Here is a 23,958-nt window from a genome sequence, read left to right on the forward strand (position 1 = left end):
TCTGACAAAGAGAACTGTGGTCCCCGAAAGCCCACACCAGGCGTCACTGGGCTCCCCCAGACCACGCCGCTGTAAAGGAAATCTGTTACCTGTGATAATGTGATAACCATTCATAGTCTCTATTCAGTCCCAGCTTGACAGCGTCAAATTTGCATATGAATTCCAATTCAGCAGCCTCCCGTTGGATTTTGTTTTTGAAAGTTTCTGTTGAACCACAGCGACCTTTAAGTCTTTGGTGGAATGTCCTGGTAGATTGAAGTGTTCTTCCATAGACGTACTCAGGCTGAGATAATTGACAAACAACAACACCTAAAGCAGAACCTCAGCCTTGGAGAAAGAGAGGCCATAAACAGCCTCCAAAATAATTCTGGCATCGTAATCAAGGAAGCTGACAAAGGTGGAGCAGTTGTCATCATGGACAAACATAATTATATACAAGAAGCAGAAAGACAACTCTCCAACACAACATTCTATAAAATACTACCTTCTGACTCCACGGAGCAATACAAAAGGGAACTCAATAAAATATTAAAAACACTCCCCATGGACATACAAGAATGCATCCAGACGGACACACCCCAGGAACCACGACCAGGAAGATTCTACCTACTACCCAAAATCCACAAACCAGGTAACCCAGGACGCCCGATTGTTTCAGGAAAATGCACTATCACAGTAGGAGTCTCAGGATACATGGCCTCTATCCTCAGGCCCTATGCCACCAGCACACCCAGCTATTTACGGGACACCACTGACTTCCTCAGGAAAATACAGTCCATTGACAACCTACCAGATGACACCATCCTAGCAACCATGGATGTGGAGGCCCTGTACACCAATATCCCACATGCAGATGGACTGCAAGCCATACGGAATATTATCCCGAACAAAACCACAGCACACCTCGCCACTGAACTTTGTCATTTCGTACTCACTCACAATTACTTTGAATTTGGTGACAACTTATATCTACAGGTTAATGGCACAGCCATGGGCACACGCATGACACCACAATATGCTAACATATTCATGGCGGACTTGGAGCAACGCTTCCTCAGCTCCCATCCACTGGAACCACTACTATATTTAAGATTCCTGGATGACATCTTCATCATTTGGACCCATGGGAAGGAAGCCCTTGAGAGATTTCATCAGGACTTCAATAACTTTCACCCTACTATCAACCTAAGCCTGGACCACTCTACACAACAGGTACACTTCCTGGACACCACTGTACAACTACATAATGGATGAATAAATACCACCTTATACTGGAAACCAACAGACCGATACTCATATCTACATGCCTCCAGCTACCACCCTAAACATACCACTCGGTCTATTGTCTACAGCCAAGCCTTATGTTACAACCGTATCTGCTCCAATGCTCTCGACAGAGACTCACACTTAAGAGATTTACAAAAAGCATTTTTGAGACTACAGTACCCACCAAATGAAGTGAAGAAACAAATCAACAGGGCCAGACTAGTACCCAGAAACAGTCTGCTCCAGGACAAACCTAAAGGAACTAACAACAGAACACCACTGGTTGTCACCTATAGCTCCCAGCTCAAACCCATCCAACGTATCATCAGTGAGCTACAACCCATCCTGGAAAATGATACCTGTCTCTCAGAAGCCCTGGGTGGAAGACCTTTCCTTGCCTACAGACAGCCCCCCAAACTTAAATGACTTCTCACTCACAACCATGAATCGGCCAGCAGAGTCACCAGCACAGGTACCAGGCCCTACAACAGACCCAGATGCCAGATCTGCCCCTATATCTACCCAGAGAATACAATTACAGGACCCAATGGCATCAACTACACTGTCTCTGGCTCTTACAGCTGCTCATCCTCCAATCTGATATATGCCCTCATGTGCCAACAATGTCCTTCTGCTCTGTACATTGGACAAACCAGCCAACCTCTACGCAAAAGAATAAATGGACACAAATCTGACATTAGAAATGGAAACGTCCAAAAACCAGTGGGAGAACACTTCAATCTACCAGGACATTCCACCAAAGACTTAAAGATCGCTGTGGTTCAACAGAAACCTTTCAAAAACAAAATCCAACGGGAGGCTGCTGAATTGGAATTCATATGCAAATTTGATGCTGTCAAGCTGGGACTGAATAGAGACTATGAATGGTTATCGCATTATCACAGGTAACAGATTTCCTTTACAGCGGTGTGGTCTGGGGGAGCCCAGTGACGCCTGGTGTGGGCTTTCGGGGACCACAGTTCTCTTTGTCAGATGCATCTGACAGGGAGAGCTGTGGTTATCGAGGGCTTATACTACATAGAAATTGGATGCATTTACTGCTGCAAACTAACACGGCAAACTGACTACACACCAAAAGGAGATGTTTACATTTACTAGCAAAGGAATGTTTTGGTTGCCTCCCCCCTAATTGCATCTTGTCCCTCCTCTCCTTCTCTCCCCTCTCCCCCCTCCTCTTCTGTATTTGACCAGTTTGTATCATGCATCTGATGAAGAGAACTTGATTCTCGAAAGCTTATGCTGCAATAAAAACCATTAGTAAATCTATTGGGGAGGGTGGGGATAGTCCAACTAGGTTGTTATAAGTAAGGGGTGTGCACTAAGAAAATTTCTGTTTCCGTTTTGGTTCTGGGGTGTGCACTGAGAAAATTGTTTTGGTTCTGGGGGATTCTGGAATAATTCCATTCTAGTACTGTTCATCCTGGCTAGGGCATTATTGGCTTGGATCTGATCCATTTGTTTCTTCAGTTTTTTTTCTCATTTTCATGAGTTTAGGTGGGTGTATGAAGCAGGCACCTCCCAAAATCCAATTCTAGGCACTGACCCACAGTCACACCAGACTCCTTAGGCTGCAGGAATGTGTCTATTCATTTTAATTGTGAGACTTTTCAGTCTTAGGGTCTGTTCTGAGATTGTATCTGTGTGCAACAAGTGACTACAGACACTGGCTGAAATAAAATATCTTTATTGAATACAGGTTACAAAGAGTGTTTGCAAAACATGAAATACTCTTTAGGCAATAGGCAAGATAAAACAAATAACACTACTGCTAGCTAGAACTATCTGATTCAACACTTAAAAGCTTGCTATCTTAGCTTCTCTGACATAGCTCCTTGGCTGACAAGTTCTCACTGTTAGGTTTAGCAAAGGGGTTCATTTCCATGCCAAGCAAGTCAAGGCATCTTGTTGGTAACAGGCATGAAACCCTGTTCTCTCTTACATGATGAGGAAGGAATAATGCCTTAGAGAAGAGAATCATGTACAGCATGGACCCATCTTTTCTGCCCTGCTGATGTCACGCTATCAGGGCAAGACCCATGGATAAGGAAACTACATATAAATCCATATTCTGAACCAGTGATTGCCAACTGGCACAGGAGCTCAGATGCACGCAAAAAGAAGCCTGATCTAGGTACACAAGATGCATCTGTGCAGATCTGATCTTGAAACTGAATTTGATTAGTACGTGCAGGACATTTGTTTTTGTTCCAGCTAGGATGGTCCTCTTAACCAACGCAGTAACAAATGTCTGGCACATGCTTCTCAAGAAAAGCACATGGAAGGGGGAGTAGGCAGCCCACTTTCACTAGAAAGCCAAAAAAGTGAGTAAAATATTTGATATACCATTTAACAATGCATGTTAACTTAAGTCTTTTACTAGATCAGGATTTCCCAACATGGTGCTTGTGGGCACCATTGCACCCACTGACACCTTTCCTAGTGTCCACCAAATATTCTTAGAAAGGGGTGATGCCAAGCGTGGCCTCTGATGAGCCATTGGAGTTTTGATTGGCTGTGCAGATTTTTAAAAACATTGCTTTGGCAGAACCTGCTTCCACAGCACAAGGTAAGTTGTAGCAGCCTTTTTGCAACTGACTCCACCTCCTGCAGCAGCCTTTTTGTAGCTGTGCCCACCACACTGTGTCAGACTTCCAAATGTGTCTGCATGCTCAAAAAGTTTGGGGACTCCTATACTAGATTATTAAGTGACAACTCTCTCATTATATTACCACAAAAGTGTGAGAAAGACTTACAAAGGAGAAAACATTGATGAGCGGTGTTGATTGAAGAAGGAAAGGAAACATTAGTGAGGTAATTAATAATGCTATGTACTCCTTATGTGCTATTAAAAATTGCACAGAGAGCTTTTTGCTATGATTTATTGGGCATAGGAAGAGGACTGAGAGAACTTTGTTGTGTTAGCTCTCAATCATGTCCTGCTGGATATGCTGGTTATTTTCAGAGCCATTCAGCATGAACTATGTTGCCTGAAAATTGCTGAGCCCTGGTGCTGCAATAGAATTCCTTTATAGTCTGGATGTTTTAAAATGGACTACCTCTTTCCCTGGGTGTAATGTCATTGTATCAGCTCAGATCACACAAGATACTCATGAAGTCACTCAGACATCCCATGCAGTAGATAAGTCAGTTTATTGGCATCATACAAAAAGGTTCCAAACAAACTACCACTTCCAAACTCCAAGAATGCCAACAACTGAGAGACAGGAAAACACTAAAGCCCTAAATACCTTTCAGCTGTGCTGGGGAAACTGTTTCACTTAAAGACACATTACAGCACATCCCCCGTTCACAGGAAAAAAAATAATTCAAAAAATAAAATCAGATAAAAACAGTTAAAAATGTGTATAACAATACAATTCATGGTATATATCTTTCTGGTGAAAACACAAGTCTACCACAAGATGATACATATCAAGGACACCTTTCCTCCACCTGTAAAAACATGTCTCATAAGGTACATTTACATCCTGTTTGACATCTTCCATAACCCCACTAGACATATTATTAGGCTCATTACATTAGGCTCATTATCAGGCTCTATATTTTGTTGTAAGCCTATAAAGTCATTATTTCCAGCCCCTCTATGTTGACGCCTTATCATGCGTCTGCTTTGCCAATAAGTACGCCCATCTGGAGTCATCACTTGATATGTGCAGGGCTGGTCACATTTCTCCATTAACAGTCACAGGGAACCAGCCATCATTAGATTCTACCCATACTGAATCTCCTTGTTGTAGTGGCTTGAGAGGTTTTGCTGTCCTATCATAAAAATATTTTTGCCTATCCTGACCCTTCTGAAGACCTTCTTGCACCCCAATAGGTATTTTGGGATGTAATAAACCAGTAGTTACTGGCAATTTACTTCTTAACATTCTACCCGTCAGTATCTGAGCTGGCGAATACACCATTCCAGTAAAAGGTGTATTATGATATTCTAACAATGACAAATAAGCATCCCTTTGCGATTCACAAGAAGGAATGGGGAAAAACAATATTCAAAAATATCAATAATTCAAAAATATCTACACTCACTTTTCCCCACAGTAATTCAGGAATCTCACATGATATAAGTGGCTCCTTTTGATTTTTTGGTGCTAAACATGCACACACACAGCAATTTCCAACCATTGTTTCAATGTCATTACCCATAACCGGGCCAATACGTTAATGCTCATGCCCTAGCTTTAGTTCTCTGCATACCCTGATGCGACTCATGAAGCTGAAACAACATATTTTGCCTTTGTAACAAAGGAAGAACTATCACCCACATAAAGAATACCATCTTCACAACATAACGAATCCTTCACTGACCAGAATGGCTTTGCCTCCGGTGGAACATCTCTCAAATATTGTGGCCATCCTTGTCTTATAAGGGCTACTACCACTTGAAGTTGGTAATCTTAACTTGTGGCCTGCTTTATAGTGGTTATTCCCTGGGGACAGCTGGCTGGGAAACATGCTCTTTAATTAGCTGCCCATTCCCTAGTAACTCCTGATGTATAAATTTACTCTTCAGGTAGAATAGTAGGTACTTTTATGGAATAGTGGGGACTATCCTCTGCAGCTTTTGACTGGTGGTAGGATTTATTTAGAAATGGCAATAAAAAATACATTGCCTATTTTTTCCCTCATTCCCAGTGATGGGATTTGGAAGGAGGGAGGGACAGAGAGAGGACTGATATATTTATCTTGTTGCAGTGGAGAACATGGGTGGAGAATGGAAAGTTTGTTCACTTACTGTGAATTTACCTTTCTGGAAGTCCTAGGGTGGGGCAATCTTCACTAATGTGAAGAAGCTGTTCCCTGAAGACAGTGAGGGTCACTACAAAACTCACTAGAAACAAACTACAAATAAAACCACAGAAACTGAATTTGGAAAAAGCAAGAATGGAGAGAACATGAGACCAAGGGACAGCCTAACAAGCTCAAACTAACTATACTGGAACCAGAGGTGGTTCAGGTATCCCCTTGGAGGTTGCCTCAAGTTTGTCCCTCCAGGACTCAGAGTATATAAAACTGCCCCCATCCTAGAGCCACCAAGGAGGTAAACAAACTTTCCGTTCTCTGGTAGTCCAAAATGAATCTGTCTTCACTAATAGGATATAAAAAGCAGTGTATCCCTGGGCCAGCCAAGTGACCTGTCATCCCATCAGAGGAGTCTTCAACCAAAAGGTGCACAGGTAAATGCCTCTCTGTCAGTGTGATAATGGTGAGTGAAAGTATCCATGGAATTCCAGGCTGCATCCTTGTATACAACTTCTAAGGACGAGAATGCCCTATGGGCAGCCACAGTTGTTGTCTCCTAAGCAAATGAGCTGTAACATCCATTGGGGGTTCCAGTTTCCTTGCCTTATAAATGATAGAAATGCAACTTCCATCCAAGATGGAAACTCTAGCTCCTAAGGAAGCCCATCTAAAGGACATGAACATGAAATTGGACTTCCTAAATGACTAAGTTCTATCCAAATACAAGCTTAGGGTCCTTCTTAGGGGTGTACAGAATGAAACAAATGAGCCAGAAATATGCACAGAAACTGCTGTTTCATTCCATTAAAGCAGCTTCCAGAATGGTGAACCAAATCTGGGAAACCAAGTTGTAACAACACCCTTCCACTGAAAAGTTCATGTGTTTTGCTTGAGTTCTTACCACACAGCAGCAGCAGCAGCAGGTAAGCAGGCACTGGGCCAATAGCATCTTCTTTTCCTTATTGTCATTTTTTACCAATCTGATCCCAAGGACAGAGGGTCCTTACATTATGTTATACAGCTAATTTTCATTGGTGGGAAGGGGGAATGTGCACAAATGCATGGCGGGGGGTGCTACCAGGGCAATAGCATTGTCTCCTTGCCAATTCAGACCTCACAAGGGGAGGCGCTCTAACCCCTCCTCAGCCTTCAGTTTTGGAAATGTTCATTTCTTTAACTCTGCTGAAGGGGAAATGTGCATCTTGTGGGTGGGAGGAAGGGAGGATTTGCAGTGCTACTAGGGCACTGGTCTGTCTCCCCCACCCCCATCAGGGCACTTGATTGGTTAGTCACTGTAAGGAAAAGTGCTTCTGGATGGGGTGCAAGTGATCTGTTCAATCAACTGAAATTGATAAAAGCCCTGAAGACTTCAGTTATCTACTTTGGGGGCTCTCTTTCTCTGAATAAAATGGCAAATGTGTACCCCAATGAAACTTCAGCTACTTCACAATTCCTACTGACACAACAATCTAGTTTTCTCTTCAGGTTTCTCCTCACTTCTATAATACCTCCCCCTATCCAGAATCCAACAAAACATTATTTTTTTAAAAAAATTCTCCACATCAAGCTTAAGTCAAGATCCCTGTGAGCCACTGGCCTACTCTGCCCTTTCAAAACTAATCCTGCCTGTCCACAGCAATAAGAAAACTTATGGGGGGAAAAAAACATGTCTGTTGGGAGGAGGGTGGGCAGGGTTCAGACAATCATGCTGCCTGCCTGCCTGCCTGCCTGCCTGCCTGCCTGTACTTGGACAATGGAGATTGGCAGTGGCTAATGCAAGAACACACATACCGCCCCCCCCATTTTGCCGAATGTCAAATGGAAAGATTTGCCCCTCGTTGGAACGAATCTGCGAAGCGCAAGTAAAGATGGCAGCAGTAGGCAACAGCAGGATACAAAGGAGGCACTATGATTATTTAGAAAAAAATGAACAAAAACTTAGAATTTGTTAATGTCTCTATGCTGCTGCTGCCCCGCTACAGCTTTGCCAGCCAGTTTCCCATAGTGTGTGCCTGCTGACACTCATCTTCTTCGAGGTCCTTTGTAGTGTGTGTAATGCACATGAGGAAAAACTTGGTGGATTGATGGTTTAGAGGTAAGGGGAGTAATGGTTGATGCAGAATACATCTGTCCCAACAGCTGTCTTCAGCCCGAATGTTGCCCGTGTAGACAAATCAAAGAAAGCTCCTGTGAAACCAGAAGATTGGTATGTGAAGGTATGCTTCCATCAGGTCCACTTGTCAGATAGGCAAGCCAGCCTGCCTCTCATACCTGTGAATGTATATCTACTGGGGGGGATGGGTAGTAGTGTAGCTGCTTTCTTGCTTCACTGTATCTTTGCTACACTTTGTTTGGGTTGAGTGGTGTTATCAGTACAGCTGAGACTAGGCATCTGGGAACTGACCAACCTTGAGAAATTCAGCTCTGCATCTTTTCCAGGACTTTCACATTTCGCAGCTCTGCACCAACTTCAACTGACTGTCATTTGAACTGGGGAGAGGAGACTGAGGGTATAACTTTTCTGGGAGGACTTTGCTTTGGCATTCCAGGCAATTACTATGTATAGTGTACTTCTAGGAAGCAAATCTCTAATAAAGAAAGACCTTTAACTCATACAGCTGTCTGATGGAGTGGAGAGTCTAAGAGAACTCCCTAGCCAGGCCTGACACCACTGATGCCAGGAAATCCCCCTTGTGGATTGCTGCAGTTGTTGATTGGAAACTTTCCATCTGGAACATCTTTCTTTTTATCCTGAGGTCCAATCATTTCAGATCCAGGATAGCAAAGACATCTCTGTTTCTCTTTGGAACTATGAAGAGAACAGAATAGACCGCAGATATCTTTTGGTTCTCTGGGAAACTATTACTTCTATTTCCAGAAGGTGCTCTGTAGCTGAGGACTGAGGGCAATGTATGTTTGGGCAGCAGTATATTTGGGACCTGAATGAATCTGTTTGGCAAAGGACCTTTAAATCCAAAGCATATCCATTGGTGAGCATATCTATTATCCAGCAGTACTGGGAGGAGGCCTTGTTGAATGTAGCACCTGAGCCAACTCTCTGTTTGTGCTGCTGCCACTTTTCCTTACTGGATTTGAAGGACCCAAAACTGATGTTGGGTTGTGCGTCATGAAAGGAGTAGGACCTCTTCTTCCTGCACATCAGCAGCACCTTTTTCTTGTCCATGTCCTGTACAAGTTATTTTGTCTATGCCATCCTCAAACAGATTTACTCCTTGGAATGGGACATTGGCTACCCTTGCTTGAGAACTGGGATCCACTTTTCATTGGAGCCAAGTGTCAAATTCAATGCCATCACTCCAGCAGAAAGCTGAACAGAGTCCAGAGATGTGTCAGCTGGGATGATTTTCTTGATGCCATCATCTAGCTCTTTTGGACTGTCATTGTTAGTTGTCAAGAGATCCGATGCTTAGAGGTAGACTGCCCTAGCAAGAAGGGAGCATGCTGTTGAGTCCCACAGAATTTTGGCCAAGGCCTCAAAGATTTTGTGCAGGGCCAAATCAATCCTCTTGTTGCACAGATCCCAATGGAGTCCATCTGCTTCAGTTAGGATTGCTGAATTGGAACTCAGAGCATCCAGCAGGGCATCTACCACTGGAATTTGAAGCAATCTATCATGCCTGGGGATCGGGAATAAAACCATGAAACGAGGTAATGGTTTGCCTTCAGTCTGGCTCATGCTTCCCACTCAGTCTTTTCCACCTTGTCAAATAGAGAAAGAAATGGAACTCCTGAGGAGGATGTACTCATGGATGGGAAAGCGCTTGCTGAACCCACCAGACAGGTAGGATCAGGTTCCTCTGCCTTTTTCTTACAGCTGGGAATCTCCAGGATGCACAGAAGATTGTAAAAGATAGTAGGAAGGATTTCTTACAGGAAAAGGTGAATTTGTGTGGTAGTCACAATGTATTATTCCTTCTCAGTGAGTTCCCTCTTCTCTCTAGCCGAGGAAAAGTCTGAGAGCTGATACCTCTGAAGCTGAGTCCATTAGAGGCTTATGGCTCCTGGATTTATGCATAGGAAGGTAATCTTGCTCCTTGGACTCTTGTTTTTCAGAAGGGTGGAAGGATTTTGGGATACAAAATGCGAGTCCCTGTCACCTTCTCTATGCCCCCTGGTTAGAGTGCCAGACTAGGACCAAGGTGACCCAGGTTCAAATTTCCACTCTTCTTGCTGGCTGACCTTGGGCCACTCACACACACCCAGTCTAACCTAACTCACAAAGTAGTTGCAAGGATAAAATGAAGGAGTTGAGGGAGAAAGTTGGTGTATAAATGTAGATAAATAAAAAATAAATATTATCCGTTTCTTCAAGAACTTAATCAGGAGAATTACAAAGTTTTAATGGGCAGGCTCTCCTTCTCCTACTTGTTCAAATAAAATGTGCTTGTGTTACACATCACACAGAAACTGAGTACTTCAAAGACAAGCTACATAGTACTTTGTAATACTAGCCAAAGGCTGTTTTTTTTAGAGAAACTGTGGAAACATGAAGACAAATGACCTGCCATATCCAATCTAGTGCAAGGGGTACATATGTGTGTGTGGTGGTGGGGGAACAGCCCAGTTTCTGACTGTCCTCAGCAGCCTACAGCTAATAAAGCAGTAGAGAGACCTAGCTGGAGCTCAGAGTTAACTGGATTTTATCCCAAATGGCATATGGGCATGGTGCTGGGCAGCCAGGATGCAGTGTGCAGATTAGTTTCAAAGCACTTGCATTGTCTTTCTCTCTCTCTCTATAATCCAATCAGAGTCTCTTGGCTATTGTGTTTGGGTCTCTTGTACATCTGTTGACACATCACTAGCCTGCAGAGATCTAAATGGGCAAAAATATCCATGAATTTAGCTAATGAAGAAGGCAACTTTAAGTTCCATACCAACCACAGAACAGATAATGCATTTGCCAACCAAGATCTTTGGCTGAGGATAGACAGATGTTACTGCCTTGCTACATGGGACTTGCATACTCAGGGATAGAGGTGGGCACGATCCCCCCAAAAATACCAATCAAGCTGATTGTGGATCCGTGCTGGCGATGACCCCAGATCACCGATCCACACCGATCAAGTCCTGTTTCTGATCCGGGATCGGGGAGGCCAAAGTAGAGGGGCGCCCCCCCCCCCACACACACACTTAGAGCAGAGGGGGGGAAAGTTTTTAACCCGTCCCTGCCTCTCCAAATAGAGAGAGAGAGACACCCCGTCAACATGTTTCAGCCAGCTTTTTAAAAAAGGCAGGGACAGAATCCTCCATTCCTCCCCACCCGATTTTAAAAGCAAGCAGCCAGTCTTCCAAAAGCATATTTTAAACAAACACACAGAGCCGTGAATGAGGTTTACCCACAAAATACAGTGTTTTAAAAGCAGGTTAAAAACAGAGAGTGAGAGGCAGAAAAACAGCCATTCCTCCTACAAAGCCCTGTTTTTTTAAAAAAGCAAAAAACGTTTGGAGTGCCCATGGCTACAGAACACCCCCTTTCCTCTCCCTCCTCTGGCTGTCTTCTCCCAACTGGTGTGAGTGTGTTGCTGCTCCGTGGAAGGAAGCCCTGCTGATCAAGGAAAGCTGGGCTTCCATTCGTGTTTCCAGGGAGACAGAAGGAGGGGAAACACAGCTCAGGCATTCCCCTGCCTCCGTTGCCAGGGGAATTGATTCCTGGAGCCAGAGTGTCTGGATCACAATCAGATACCGATTGATCCGATCAAGCCCCGAACAAGCGTCCCTCCTGACCGCTGGATCGGTTGCAGTGGATGGCACCGATCAGCCGGATCCCGATGGCACGAACGCCATTATCGGGGGTATTTTCCTATCGTAATGCCGATCGTGCCCATCTCTTCTCAGGGATTCAGAATACACTCTAAAATGAGAAATGTTCCAGAAGTTTGATGCAGATTTTCTCTAGCCCTCGGTCTGCATATTTTTCACAGCTTCCTTCAATGTTTGCCACAGCAGTTGAAGATCATTATAAGTACCACATTTGTACCAAGCACAATAAAATAAACATGGTTAACTCTGACAATCTCCTGCACACTAAGGTCCAAATCTAGCCATGACACTCCTGTCTGCTTGGCTGTGGTATTTTGGGATTAAATTAGACAAGATGATGGTAATTTCATTTTCAGAGCTCCTAAGCTTTCATTGCCACCCCAGTCAGAATGAACAGACAGACAACAATCTGGATCTAAGGGCCACTTTATTAACTTTATACAAGTAAAACAAGCCAAACAGTGGCAAGGACCTAAAGCGGTACAGGTCAAGCCACGGGGTCCCCCATAGACCACCGCCTTGATCTGTCTGGGCGAGCCCCGAAGCCCCTGGTGGGACCCATCCAATGGATGGGGCGGACCCAGCCGGCCAGGCAATTTGGTCACCCCCCTTTAAACTCCTGAACACCTCAGCCGTATAGCAGTGAGGGAAGGACTTGCAGGCTGGGTTTCCCGAAGGCAGCCTGCCTCTGCCTCTAGCAGCCATCAAAGCAGTACCAGTCCTTTAGGCAGGCCCCTCTTCCCATCAATAGGGAAGCACCAAGGGTGCTCACCGGCCCGCACCCTACTCCCACTCAAACCAGCCAGGACACTGCTAACAGGCAGTGGCCAATCACCTCAATCCCCAAATTCGGTGCAAGGTACGCGAAAAACGCCCCAGTTCCGAGGCCATTTTGGAATGAGGGGAGAAAAATTCCTACCTGGCTCTGAAAACAGCAGCCGGCTACTCCTACACCAATACAGGGAGAGGAGGGGGGGGCGAGCGATTTGCTGCAATGAGGCTGGGAAGGGCAGAGCGGCCGATAAGGCTCTTGCTCTGCCCTCCCAGCCACCCCTTATTTGGAGATAGGGGGTGGTGCCATCTTCCTCCTCTGGAGCGGCAATCAATAGCCCCTGGCCCAGTAGCGTTGCTGCATGCCAGGAAAGGGCTGCTTTCTTTGAAAACAGCAGCTATTCAGGGGCCCTTTTTGAATTGGGGCTGTGAAATAGGAAAATTTAGCCCTATCTCATGCTATTTTCCTAACCTGAATCAGACTCATGGACCTGCTATTCACCCTCTTGGGGCAAACTCTATATGTTGCCTGCAACTTGGACCCAAACAAATGAAACAAAAGGCAGCTCTGAAAGAGAATTTTATGTCAGAAAAATGGTGCAAGGAGACTGGGTTAAATCTCCCCTTCTATACCACAACCTTCAATCCATAAAGAGCCCCTGAAAATCTGCTGTTTATGATATTAAAAAAAAAAGCTCTTAACATGCAATTCTCAACTTTTTACAGGATTGATTGGCCATTTACTGTAATGAGGAAAACCCCAGTGGGCCACTCCGCTAAGCCCCAGCCACCTCTACACTGGGGCCAGAGAGGAGGAGTAAAGGTTCTGCTAGATGAAGCCAGAAGCTTCTTCTCAGCCACACCAATGAAGAGGAGCATAGGCACAGGACTACAGGCACAGTGCCAGCTATGCCTGTAGTCTGCCTTATTGTTCCCACTGCACCCAGGCCAGCAAAGAGGATCATGGGAATGGTGACAACTGGCTTCACCCTATGTCAGAAGCCTCCATATTACTCCCCACCATGCCCACTCCAGCAATGAGGAACACAGGTGTATTATTCTGGTGTGGAGCAGCTGGTGAGAAGGAGCACAGGCACAACAGTACTTGGTGGCACCTTGCAGGCAGAGGTTTGGGTCAGCCAGTAAAAAGGAGAATACTACTCTTCACCAGCTCTACTATGCCAATGCTGGTGAGGAAGAGCACATGACTTGTGCCAGCTGGAGCATCATGTTTCTAAAGAAGGGAAATATGGCAGTGCCCACCTCTGACCTGCTAGCACATGGGGGTATGGCCAGCAAGGCAGAGCACATTGGCACCTCCTTTCTCTACAGCTGACTCTTTGGATGTCTGTGAGGTGAGAAGTTGTAGTGGCTGAAGGGGCATGGCTCTTTTCTAGGGCCTTTTTTGCCTCCCAGTCTGCCCCTGCCTTCTCGTGTAGCTTGACTGTAAAATACCTACAAAACACAGCAACTAATCTGCTTTTAATTGAACAAAGTAGTAAGACTTTATTTAATTCAACAAAACATGTAGTTTCCATGACACTTTACAACCTTCTGCAAATATCCCATTGGAACTCATAATACCTTTCATTATCACCTTTACCACTACTGTAGACATTATTATTCATAGTCGCTTAGTGTTATAACAGCAAATATAAACTAGAAGCAAGAAGAAGAAACAGCACACCAGAAGGCTATTTTTAAATTAAATAACTTCAACTGCCTTGAGACTAACAAAAAATGGTGTAGACATAAAACGGATGAAGACATGAGGAAACGACAGACATTTAGGGAGGAAATGTTGACGATGCAACTTCTACCATGAAGAATGACTTCAAAACAGTTTTGAAGACAAGTTGAACTGAATACCCACAGCATAGGCTGAATATATAATTTTACTGATTCAAATGACCCCCCGTTACTGATAAAAAAGCCTTACTTGAATTCTGCAAGTTTCACATAAATAAAGTTCTCATAAAAAGTTAACCAGAAGGCTAAACTTCAACTGATTCCGCTACAAAAACACTACAAAATTAGTTACCATTATCTAATCAACTTAAGGTTGAGAATTTAAATTCAAACTGCATATCAGTTTTATCTATGCAGTTTAGAGACTTCCCTAGGGTTGCATCAGAGATGGGTGAAACTTGTCTGTTTCACCATTATTATTATTATTATTGCCTTTGAACTGTGAATACAATCAGAGCTGAGCATTTCTGGACTAGCTGCTGGACGTACACAGAGTGGTGGAAGACACAGATGAGGAAAACACATTTTTTAACATTTGGGGCACATACTATGTACGTGGGCCCAGTTATTGTTTGAAAAGTCTATGATATCTAATACGCTCTACAAAGTTCCTATGGGATGGTACAAGGAAAACAGAGAATTTTTCCACACAGCAATAATATAATAATAAAGAAGGTATGTTGAATTTAAAAACAGGAAGTAAAATTAATTCAAGAGATTCTTGAAACATTAGGGTCAAACTGCACATTACATTTTTTGACAAGTTGGGTCAAGGTTCCCCAAGATGAAGCTTCAAGGATAGTCAAATGCCACCCCAATATGGCCATTTAGATTTGAGGAAATGGTACACAGATGAGAGGGAGACCGGAGCTCCTCCTCCCTACTCACCATCATCCTGAGCCTACACAGAGCCAAGCTACAAGTGACATCTTACACAGGTTGGACACTTGTCAGCTTCCCTCAAGTTTTGATGGGAAATATAGGCATCCTGGTCTTGCAGCTGTAATGGAGAGCCAAGCTGTAAAACCAAGATGCCTACATTTCCCATCAAAACTTGAGGGAAGCTGACAAGCGTCCAACCTGTGTAAGATGTCACTTGTAGTTTGGCTCTCAGGCTCCTGGGGACTTTTAAAATGCCTATTCTTGCTGGTGCTGAGTGACTGCAGGAAAAGCGAGTTAGTTCCAACCAGTCAAAAACATAATTGCAGTTTGGACCTTAAGGATATGATGATCGGTCAAAGAAGTTAAAACAGCGGGGGGGGGGGTGTCAACTCTCTTAGACACTCAGGGCCATGCTACAAGTGATGAATGACACTTGAACAGCAAGTGTATTTCTCCCTGTTCACTTGCCCTCCACTCAATCCACTTGCTGCTCAAGTGTCATTCGTCACTTGTAGCTTGGCCCTCACACATTCCATCTGAATGCTATGCATCTGGAGATTTCACCAAACTTCCTGCCTTGCCGAGAAATGGCTTTCAGTAGAATAAATCACAGGCAAATGCTAACTGAGTGAAAATCACAACACTGTTCAGCGGCAGCAATATGATTGTTCAAGAAATGACATGAACACAATGCAATGAACGCAAACCCCAGGGCTGAAAAATAAAACCAATCAAATAACTAACATTTATGACAGACAGTGGCTACACTTTCAACCACTGAGCACATCCTCTCCCTTGAATTCAGCTTTGTGTTCTCAGGTGCTTCTAACTGAGCTGCAATGTCACAGGCCCTTTACCAGTTTATCCATACTTACCATTCTTGGAGAGAATCACAGCCAAATAGTCATGAGAGGATGAGTTGACATAAAAGAGGAGACTGGGTGCATGCGCTGTCAGGAAAGTAAAGGCAATGCTTTCCTTGGCCATAGAGGCATCTGCATAAATGGCAGAGGATGAAGTGCTTGCATTTTTGGTCACAGGATAAGGCTCCTGAAAATTATATGTAATGGAGGTGCCAGCTTCAAAAACTGCAGAGACTTCTAAAATTCAAAGAAAAGGCAAAATATCACTGAAAATCACACATCAAGCAATAGAATTATCTTTTGTTAAGTATCCTCCTGCAGGCCTTGCCACGATCCTTGCACTCCAGAGTTTACAGTGGCATTGGCAAACATTACAGAATGAAAATTTTTGCCAGCGTAACAGACTTCAACAAATGGTCATTGTTTGTCTCCTGTCCTGACTGCAGAATTCAGTGAGATTTAGTATAGAAATCTAGGAATCCAGTTCACAGGCACATACTTCCCCATGTCTCCATGTTTAAACTGTGCTTCTGACTTTTTTAAGTAGCCCAATTTCTACTGACTTCTGGGGGACGGCAAGTTTCCAGTATTCAAGAGAAGGAACTAAAACATCAATGTTCAAAGAAATCCTGGCTGTGATTTTTAAGGCAGAGGAAGATTATGTGGGATTATTAGGACTTTCCCCAAAGCACTTTTTATCTAAGGCATATGTTCTCCCTCCCCATCCTTTCTTCTTGCATGCAACATCTGTTGTGAAATGGCTATGGCCATTGTCTTCAGTCCTCTGAAAAAAAATCCTCCCTATTTCATTTTATTCACAATTGCTTGACTGCTGAATATTGATTTCCTAGCACGCTCCCAAGGTAAACAATAAGATGAATCTTCCTTACAAAGTTGTCCTGTTTGAGCTTGGCAAATAATTAGAGCTTGAGGAAATCTTCTGCTGAAGGCCCAAGTTCATTGGAATATAGGATTTTGTATGTTTCAAATAATTCATGTGTGATCCAAGACCAAAATTTTAAATTTATTGGAACAGTGGATTGGAGTGTAATCTTTTCTTACATGTTTGGAACTCTGGTAGGTGGTTAATTTATAGTCTCTCCTTATTATGGGTGTGAGGAAGCTAGATGAGAAAAAGGATAGAATTCCTTTGCCAAATATCATGGGACAAGTTCTGGGTATCCCCCCCAGCATCATCCACAGACATGTGGGTGGAGGGGATATTTTGTGATGGAACCAATTCAACAGGAAGCACTTCTTCATGCAACACATAATTAATTTATGGAATTTATGGTCAGTGGAATGGTAAATTCTTCCTGCTCTGTACTGCTTTATGTTTTTTTCTTTATTTAAACTATAAACAATAACATAAAAGCTATAGACAACAAACACAGAAGATAAAAAACAACATTGTAAAAAGAAATCACACTAATAATACATAAACAAGTGAAAATTGAGTTCCAATTTTCTCCGCCACAAATATATTTTCAGAGTCTCACTTATTCTAAGTGAGACTTTTAAGCAACCTGGTATCTTAATAGCTTCCATTTGACTTTTTAAAAACTAAAAATTAAATGGAACTTTTTAATCACATACAATTTGTCAAGAAATTTTCCTAATCTGTGATGTGTCATTAAAATCAACCTTCCACAATGCTGCATAATCATTTCACCCATCGACTTTGCATAACAAACTCTGATCATAGCTGGAGGGGAGGAAGCTAAGAATCTGCAGCATGGCCATACCTTTTCTGCAGAATGGGCCTTCATATGGAGAATTGGTGCAGTCACACAAAATGCCATTGGTTTTCTCCACACATTTGCCTCCATTGTGGCAGAGGCTTCTATAACTGCTGCAGTGCCCAGGGCATCCAGGTTTGACACCAGATGTCACTTTAGCTCTCTCTTCCAGGTCAAGTTTCTGCCCATTTAGATGGAGAGCACGAAGGCATCCCACAAACCCTTTGTGTCTTGACACCGTTCCACCTGGTAAAAAAGAGGCAAGCAAGAAGTATTAGAAGTATTAGTATAATGTGGACCTGTAATGTTAGCCTTGCTGGGTTTCTTTTTGATAACCTAGGGTGGGGATGAGCAGATTTACTTCTTCCATTCCTTGACTATTCCAGCATTTCTTCCTGCTGCCTTTTCACTGAGCCTTAATTTTGGTTTAACTATGGTCATTATTAAATGTTGTTTGAGAACTACAAATTGAGCAATTTGATACAGTTTTCAATTCCTTCAGTTCATGTACACTTGTACACACATGTGCATTGGTTAAAACACAATACAAAAACAATCTTAATAGAACTGTGCATACAAACACATCATTTCCTTTTTAATTTCTCAGTCAGTCACATGGAGATAGAAAAGATGCATATCAACTAAAGAATCCAAAAATGAATACTGTGCAGCACAGTATTCTACTCAAAACTCAGACTTAAAAAATAGTAATTCAACAATATATATCCCATGATGGAAACCAGACTGCTCCAAAATCTGAGGACAAATTTGGATAGAAGTTTAGAATATTGTTAAGTGAAGACAGCTGCCAGCATTCACTGGGTTTGGAGACTACATACATTTGTTCTGAGGCTATTAAACTCTTAAAGCTGCTTCCTATATTATCAAGAAGTGTTTTGAAAAATCCCTCTACTATTTCAAAAACGTTGCCTGGGAACCTTTTCATACCTGCAAGAAGAGCTAACTACATACATTCATCCTTCCAGTCTATGTTTCCTAGTACTGGGATTGTCTTCCTTGTGAACTATTCCATTAAGTCATAACAGAGGTCAGGGAACCCACTCAAAGAGAGGGCATTGCAAGATTTGCTATTGTTATGTTCCAAGTTCAGTCTTTGCCATATTGAATTAAAACAGATCAATATGTTTAAGGAAAATCTTAGCCTCTGGCCTTGCAGAGTTCTTTATATTTGTGCTAATACATATGGTTTCTTACCTGCTCCTGGAAACCCCTGAACTATCAAGTATATGAAGGAAGAACCCTTCAAGTCACAAGTGTAGTTTCTTCCATTTTTACGTTTCTATTCATCGTTCCACTAGAAATCATCTCTCCCTTTCCACAGTCTCAGGAGCACGGGTCAGATATGTGAGTCTGCTCACTTGCATTCCTCATTAAACATGTTTTAGTTTTCTCTCTGTTAAAGCATTGGTTACTATCCTGCTGTACATCCCACAACTGCTAGTTTTCATCTACTGGGGAAACGCCTTACCAATTTTTGTTCCCCAGATGAATGATTTTGTGAGTCCCAAGCATTTTTATACATATAGTAATTTATCCATATTAGTGAAAATTTGATTTATAGCCCCAGAGACTTTGAAATGGAACTTCAATACATATCCCCTTGTAAAGCTGCGTTGATGCTTTCAACATAGACTTTCTCTTGCTTCAGCTGTATTTGGTAGTTGAATCTTACAAATCATGAGTTGAAATGGACTGTGTAGAGGACCGAAATAATGTGTTAAAACTTCTTGGAGGTCAAAATAGATCTAATGGCAGATCTAAGGAATAACTGAAGTACAAACAAAGAGTTGCTGCTACATTAGTAACATCCCAAGCTAGGCAAATTAAGGCAGGGCTGTTCAACTTTCCATTGCACAATCAAAATTCCCAACTGCATCTAATAAAACTGGTCTGGCTCATGAAAACTTCTGCCACAATAAATTTAGTGGCAGTTTATAAGATGCTGCAAGAATCTTTGCTGGGTGGCTGAAGCAGATTAACTCCTCTTAAAAACTCCACAGCTTCCCAACAGCCTATTTTTCCGATACCAAATGATGCTCGTAATTTCAGTTATAAGCACCTTGGATTCAGAACCAGTTATAAGCCCCTTGGTCTTTTGTTATGGGTTTATATACTTTCCATTGCAAAAATTATTGATCTTTCTTTCCAGAAGCATCCTAGAAACTTGTGCTACTTAACCAAAAAGTAACTCATTAAACTGACTACACATTATATAAGAATGCGGCTCTCCCAGCAGCAGCAGAATGCAGCTCAAGCTGGGAGCCGTCCTTTGCAGCCCCTCCCTGGAGGAAAGGAGACAGGCTCCCTTCCCAGGCATCCTGGGCTTAGCTGGGGGGCGGAGCCAAGAGCCTGATTCAGGCGGCTCCTCTCTTCCGGGCTGCAGTCTCTTTGAGTGCTCGGTGAAACAAGAGCTCTTTGCTCTGCCTTCCTTTGAGTGGTGAAGCTGAAGGGAGGAATGTGTGCTGAACAAACATTGATGGCAGCGGTGGAGGCAGTTGGAAAGCAGTGATAGCAGTCAGCTCTTGGAGGCTGTAGGAGGCGGCTGGTGGCTGCAGCTGCAGCGCACAATACAGGCCAGGGCTTCAGGGCCTGTTGGGGCTAGAGTAATTGAGCAGTTTAATTGAGCAGGCTGGTGGGGCACTGCGGTGGCAGGCAGCTAGGCTGTATTGGAGGGACTTTGGCCCAACTTGGGTGTGGTCGCTCCCCTTAATAGTTGTCTTGGAGAGAGTGGGTGGTGAGAGCCCTCTCCCCCCCCTCACACAGCCTGTTTGTTTCCATTTAGCCTCCCCCCACCCCCGGCAAAAAGTAATATAAAGTAACTTAAAAACAGCCTGTGTTCTTCACTTTGGCTTACTGGTAAAGCAGCACCTAAGCCTATATTCTTGTGGGCCATAAAAGAGGGCCTGGTGGCCTGTCTCTACCTGATAGCCATTCTGTTAGCAGGCAGATTTGCTCAGGGCTATGCTCAGCACCATCTTTTGGTGGAGAATTACTGGTGGCCTGTTTCTGCCTGACAGCCATTCTGTTGGCAGGCAGATTTGCTCAGGGCTGTGTTCGGCGCCATCTTGTGTGGCAGCTTGGTACTGCTGGCAATTGCTACTTTTGCTGGGGCTTAGTGCTACCTGTCAGGGCTAGCGTCAACAGTTGGTTAAGGGGTAAAGCTGCGAGCCAATCCAACACATTATTAACGGCTGCTGTGTCATCATTTGGGAATGTTTATGCTGTCCAGAAAAGGAGGTGGCCCATCAATGGGGAAGTGGCCTGTAAACGGCCACTGCCGCAGAACCCTACTCGGGCTCTGTCTCCCTCAGATGAGGATGATGGCCCAGGCAGGCAGGAACTTATGGAGCGCATTGTTGCTCTTGAGAGGGCTAGGAGTGGTACAGCATCAGCTGTTGCACCTGTTCAGCCACACAAGGGTGCTAAAAGAATTACAATTGCTGCTTTTGATAAAGATTTTGCCTCTTGTCTTTCTGCCCTGGAGGAAGTATCAGGAGTGGTGGCAAGTGATGGAGGCAGCAGCCAGGACCATCCAACATCAACTGAGAGTGTGGCTGACATTGACCAGGAATGGTCAGCTGACAGTAGGCAAGTTGCCATAGCAGAGGAACGACCCGTGCCTGACGGTACGGATCTTTTGCCCAAGCAGAGTGCCACTTGGCCCTGGGGGTCTTTGGGGCAGGTAGCTGCTACCGGCGCTCCTGCAACTTCTGTTTTGGAGACATATCCCATGCTTGGTTGGCCTTCTGCGGGCCCAACTATTTGGCCTAGTTATGCCAGATGCTCCTTGCACCTCCAGCAGGTGCAAGTACTGCCTGTATTGGGCTGTGCTACCAGTTGGGATGGATAGGCCTTCCCTCTGTCTGTGACTGGGTGGCCTTTTGGTTATGGCAAGCAGATGGACCTGGCCCCTTATGGACCCCAAGGATATGGCATGGTTCCTTATAGGACACTTCCCCCAGGAGATATGGCATTGCCTGCGGGGGCGGGGAGAATATACAAAGGGTTAGTACATGGATGACTTTACCCTTCTCTTCAGGGAACTGGAGAAGAAGGATATCGATGATCTGTACGATAGGGATAAGGAGAAGATCCGCTGCAGGCAGATTGTCAGGAACTGGACTCATTGGTTGTCTGGGTTCCTGGTTTATGCAGGGGTATTGGCTAGGGCACACCCAGGTAGGGCTCTCCCCCTTTTCCAATACATGAATATTATATACAGGGGGTACATGGACTTTGAGGGGGTGGCTTGGTTGATACAGCTGTGGGTGCAGGTCACGGCCCTTGCCAAGTCCAACCTCAGAAATAGGAGCGAGAGTGGTCATATGATTACTCTGCCCTCTCAGGGTTCAGGTTCCTGCACTTCTGCGGGGCAGCAGGTTTAATACGGCTACTTTGTTGGGACTTCATGTCCGAGGAACTTTGCAACAAAAAAGTGGGCAAGTATATGCATGACTGCCCTGCATGCATGGGAACCCACCGATAATCTGCCTGCCCCAAAGGAAGACAGGGTGGGAAATGCTTTGGGGGCAGTGGTGGCCAACATGGGCCTGGCAAAGGGGCCCCGCCCAGTAAAGCTGAGGGTACTTGAACAGTTTTTTCAGGTCTCCCCAAGGCGCAGGGTGCTGACTATTCGTCCATTGTTTAGATGACTTTTTGATGTCTGGGCCAGCTGGCATGGGGCAGTGTGCCAGGCTTTTGGCAGGGGTCATGTAGTGTTCAGAGGAACTGGGGGTTCCTTTAGCTCATGAGAAAAGCGAGACACCATTTGTTGTCATAGCATTCTTGGGAATAGAACTAGACACAGTACAACAGACCTTAAGGTTGCTCTTAGAGACGGTGGTAGATGTTGGGCTCGATTGGAGGGCTGCTTGAGTGGAGCCTAGATATCTCTCCTTGAGTTGCGGCAATTAGTTGGCCATTTAAACTTTGCCTGTAAGGCAGTTGCGCCTGGGAGGGCTTTCCTCAGGTGGCTGTGCGATGCTATGAGGGCCTTACGGTTGCCCCATCAGCGTTTAAGAATTAATAAGGGCATGCGGGATGACCTTTTGGTGTGGAAGGAATTCCTTTACACCTTTAATGAGGTGACTTTTTGGAGGGAGGAGCTTTTGCTAGAAGCCGAACTTCAAGTCACCTCTGATGCCTCCTGGTCTACAGGCTTTGGAGTCTTTTTTAGGGGGCATTGGTGTGCTGACCAATGGCCCGCTGATTGTGTAGCCCAGGGATTGTCCAAAGAACTTACGTTTTTGGAGTCCTTTCCCTTGTTAGTGGCCGTGTGGCTTTGGGGATCACACTTGGCGAACCGAGCTGTCCACTTTTGGTCTGACAACTTGGCTGTCATGCACGTGGTCAAAACCATGGCATCTAGATCCCCCAGGGTGATGAGGCTGGTGAGGGCCTTTACATTGAAATGTGTGCAGATGAACACTTTGTTCAGGGCCAGGCATGTTTCTGGTGTTAACAACGGTGTGGCAGACGCTTTGTCTTGCCAACAGATGCAACGATTCTGGCAGCTTGCCCCCTGGGCCGACAGGCAACCAGTGAGGATGCCCCAGGAGCTATGGGAGCTTGGACGGTGGAAGTAAATAGAGCAATCCAGCTGTCCATTGCCCCCAGTACACACCAGGCCTACGACCGTGCGGTCGGGCAGCTTTACCAGTTCAGGGTGTCGGCGGGGCTCCAGCAGTTGTGGCTCATCCCACCTGAGCACTTGATGCACTTTGTGTAGTGCAGCAGGGCCGGGGCCTTGCAGTGAGGTTCATCAGGGGTCAGTTGGCCGCTTTAGCCTTCGCCAGCAAAGCACATGGCTTACCTGAATTCACGGTTGTCTTCAGGATTAGAAAGATGCTGGAAGGCTGGGCCAGGGAAATAAAAATGCCACGTGACCCGAGGCAGCCCATCTCCCCATCAGTCCTTAAGGGACTGGGGACCGCATGGGCGGAAGTCTGCTCGTCAGCGTTTGAATGGAAGCTTTTCCACACTTCTGCCTTAATGGCATTTTTTGGAGCTCTGCGAGTTAGTGAGCTAATGGCCTCATCGCGTACAGATGCGTCTGGCCAGGCACTGAATGCCCGGGACATTAAATTTGTTGGGGATAA

The 23,958-nt window shown here is 44.5% G+C and overlaps 1 protein-coding gene across 1 annotated transcript in view; it reads right to left on the minus strand.

Annotated features, from left to right (window-relative positions):
• CNTNAP5 (contactin associated protein family member 5) overlaps positions 1–23,958 on the minus strand; it is a 472,567-nt gene that overhangs the window by 48,412 nt on the left and 400,197 nt on the right. The window contains exons 18-19 of the mRNA XM_054970095.1: positions 17,846–18,085; positions 16,113–16,337 (exon numbers count right to left, since the gene is read on the minus strand). Coding sequence (XP_054826070.1) covers positions 16,113–16,337; positions 17,846–18,085 — 465 coding nt within the window. The remainder of the gene's footprint in view (positions 1–16,112; positions 16,338–17,845; positions 18,086–23,958) is intronic.

Source organism: Eublepharis macularius, chromosome 2 (assembly GCF_028583425.1).
Source record: "Eublepharis macularius isolate TG4126 chromosome 2, MPM_Emac_v1.0, whole genome shotgun sequence".
NCBI lineage: Eukaryota > Metazoa > Chordata > Lepidosauria > Squamata > Eublepharidae > Eublepharis > Eublepharis macularius.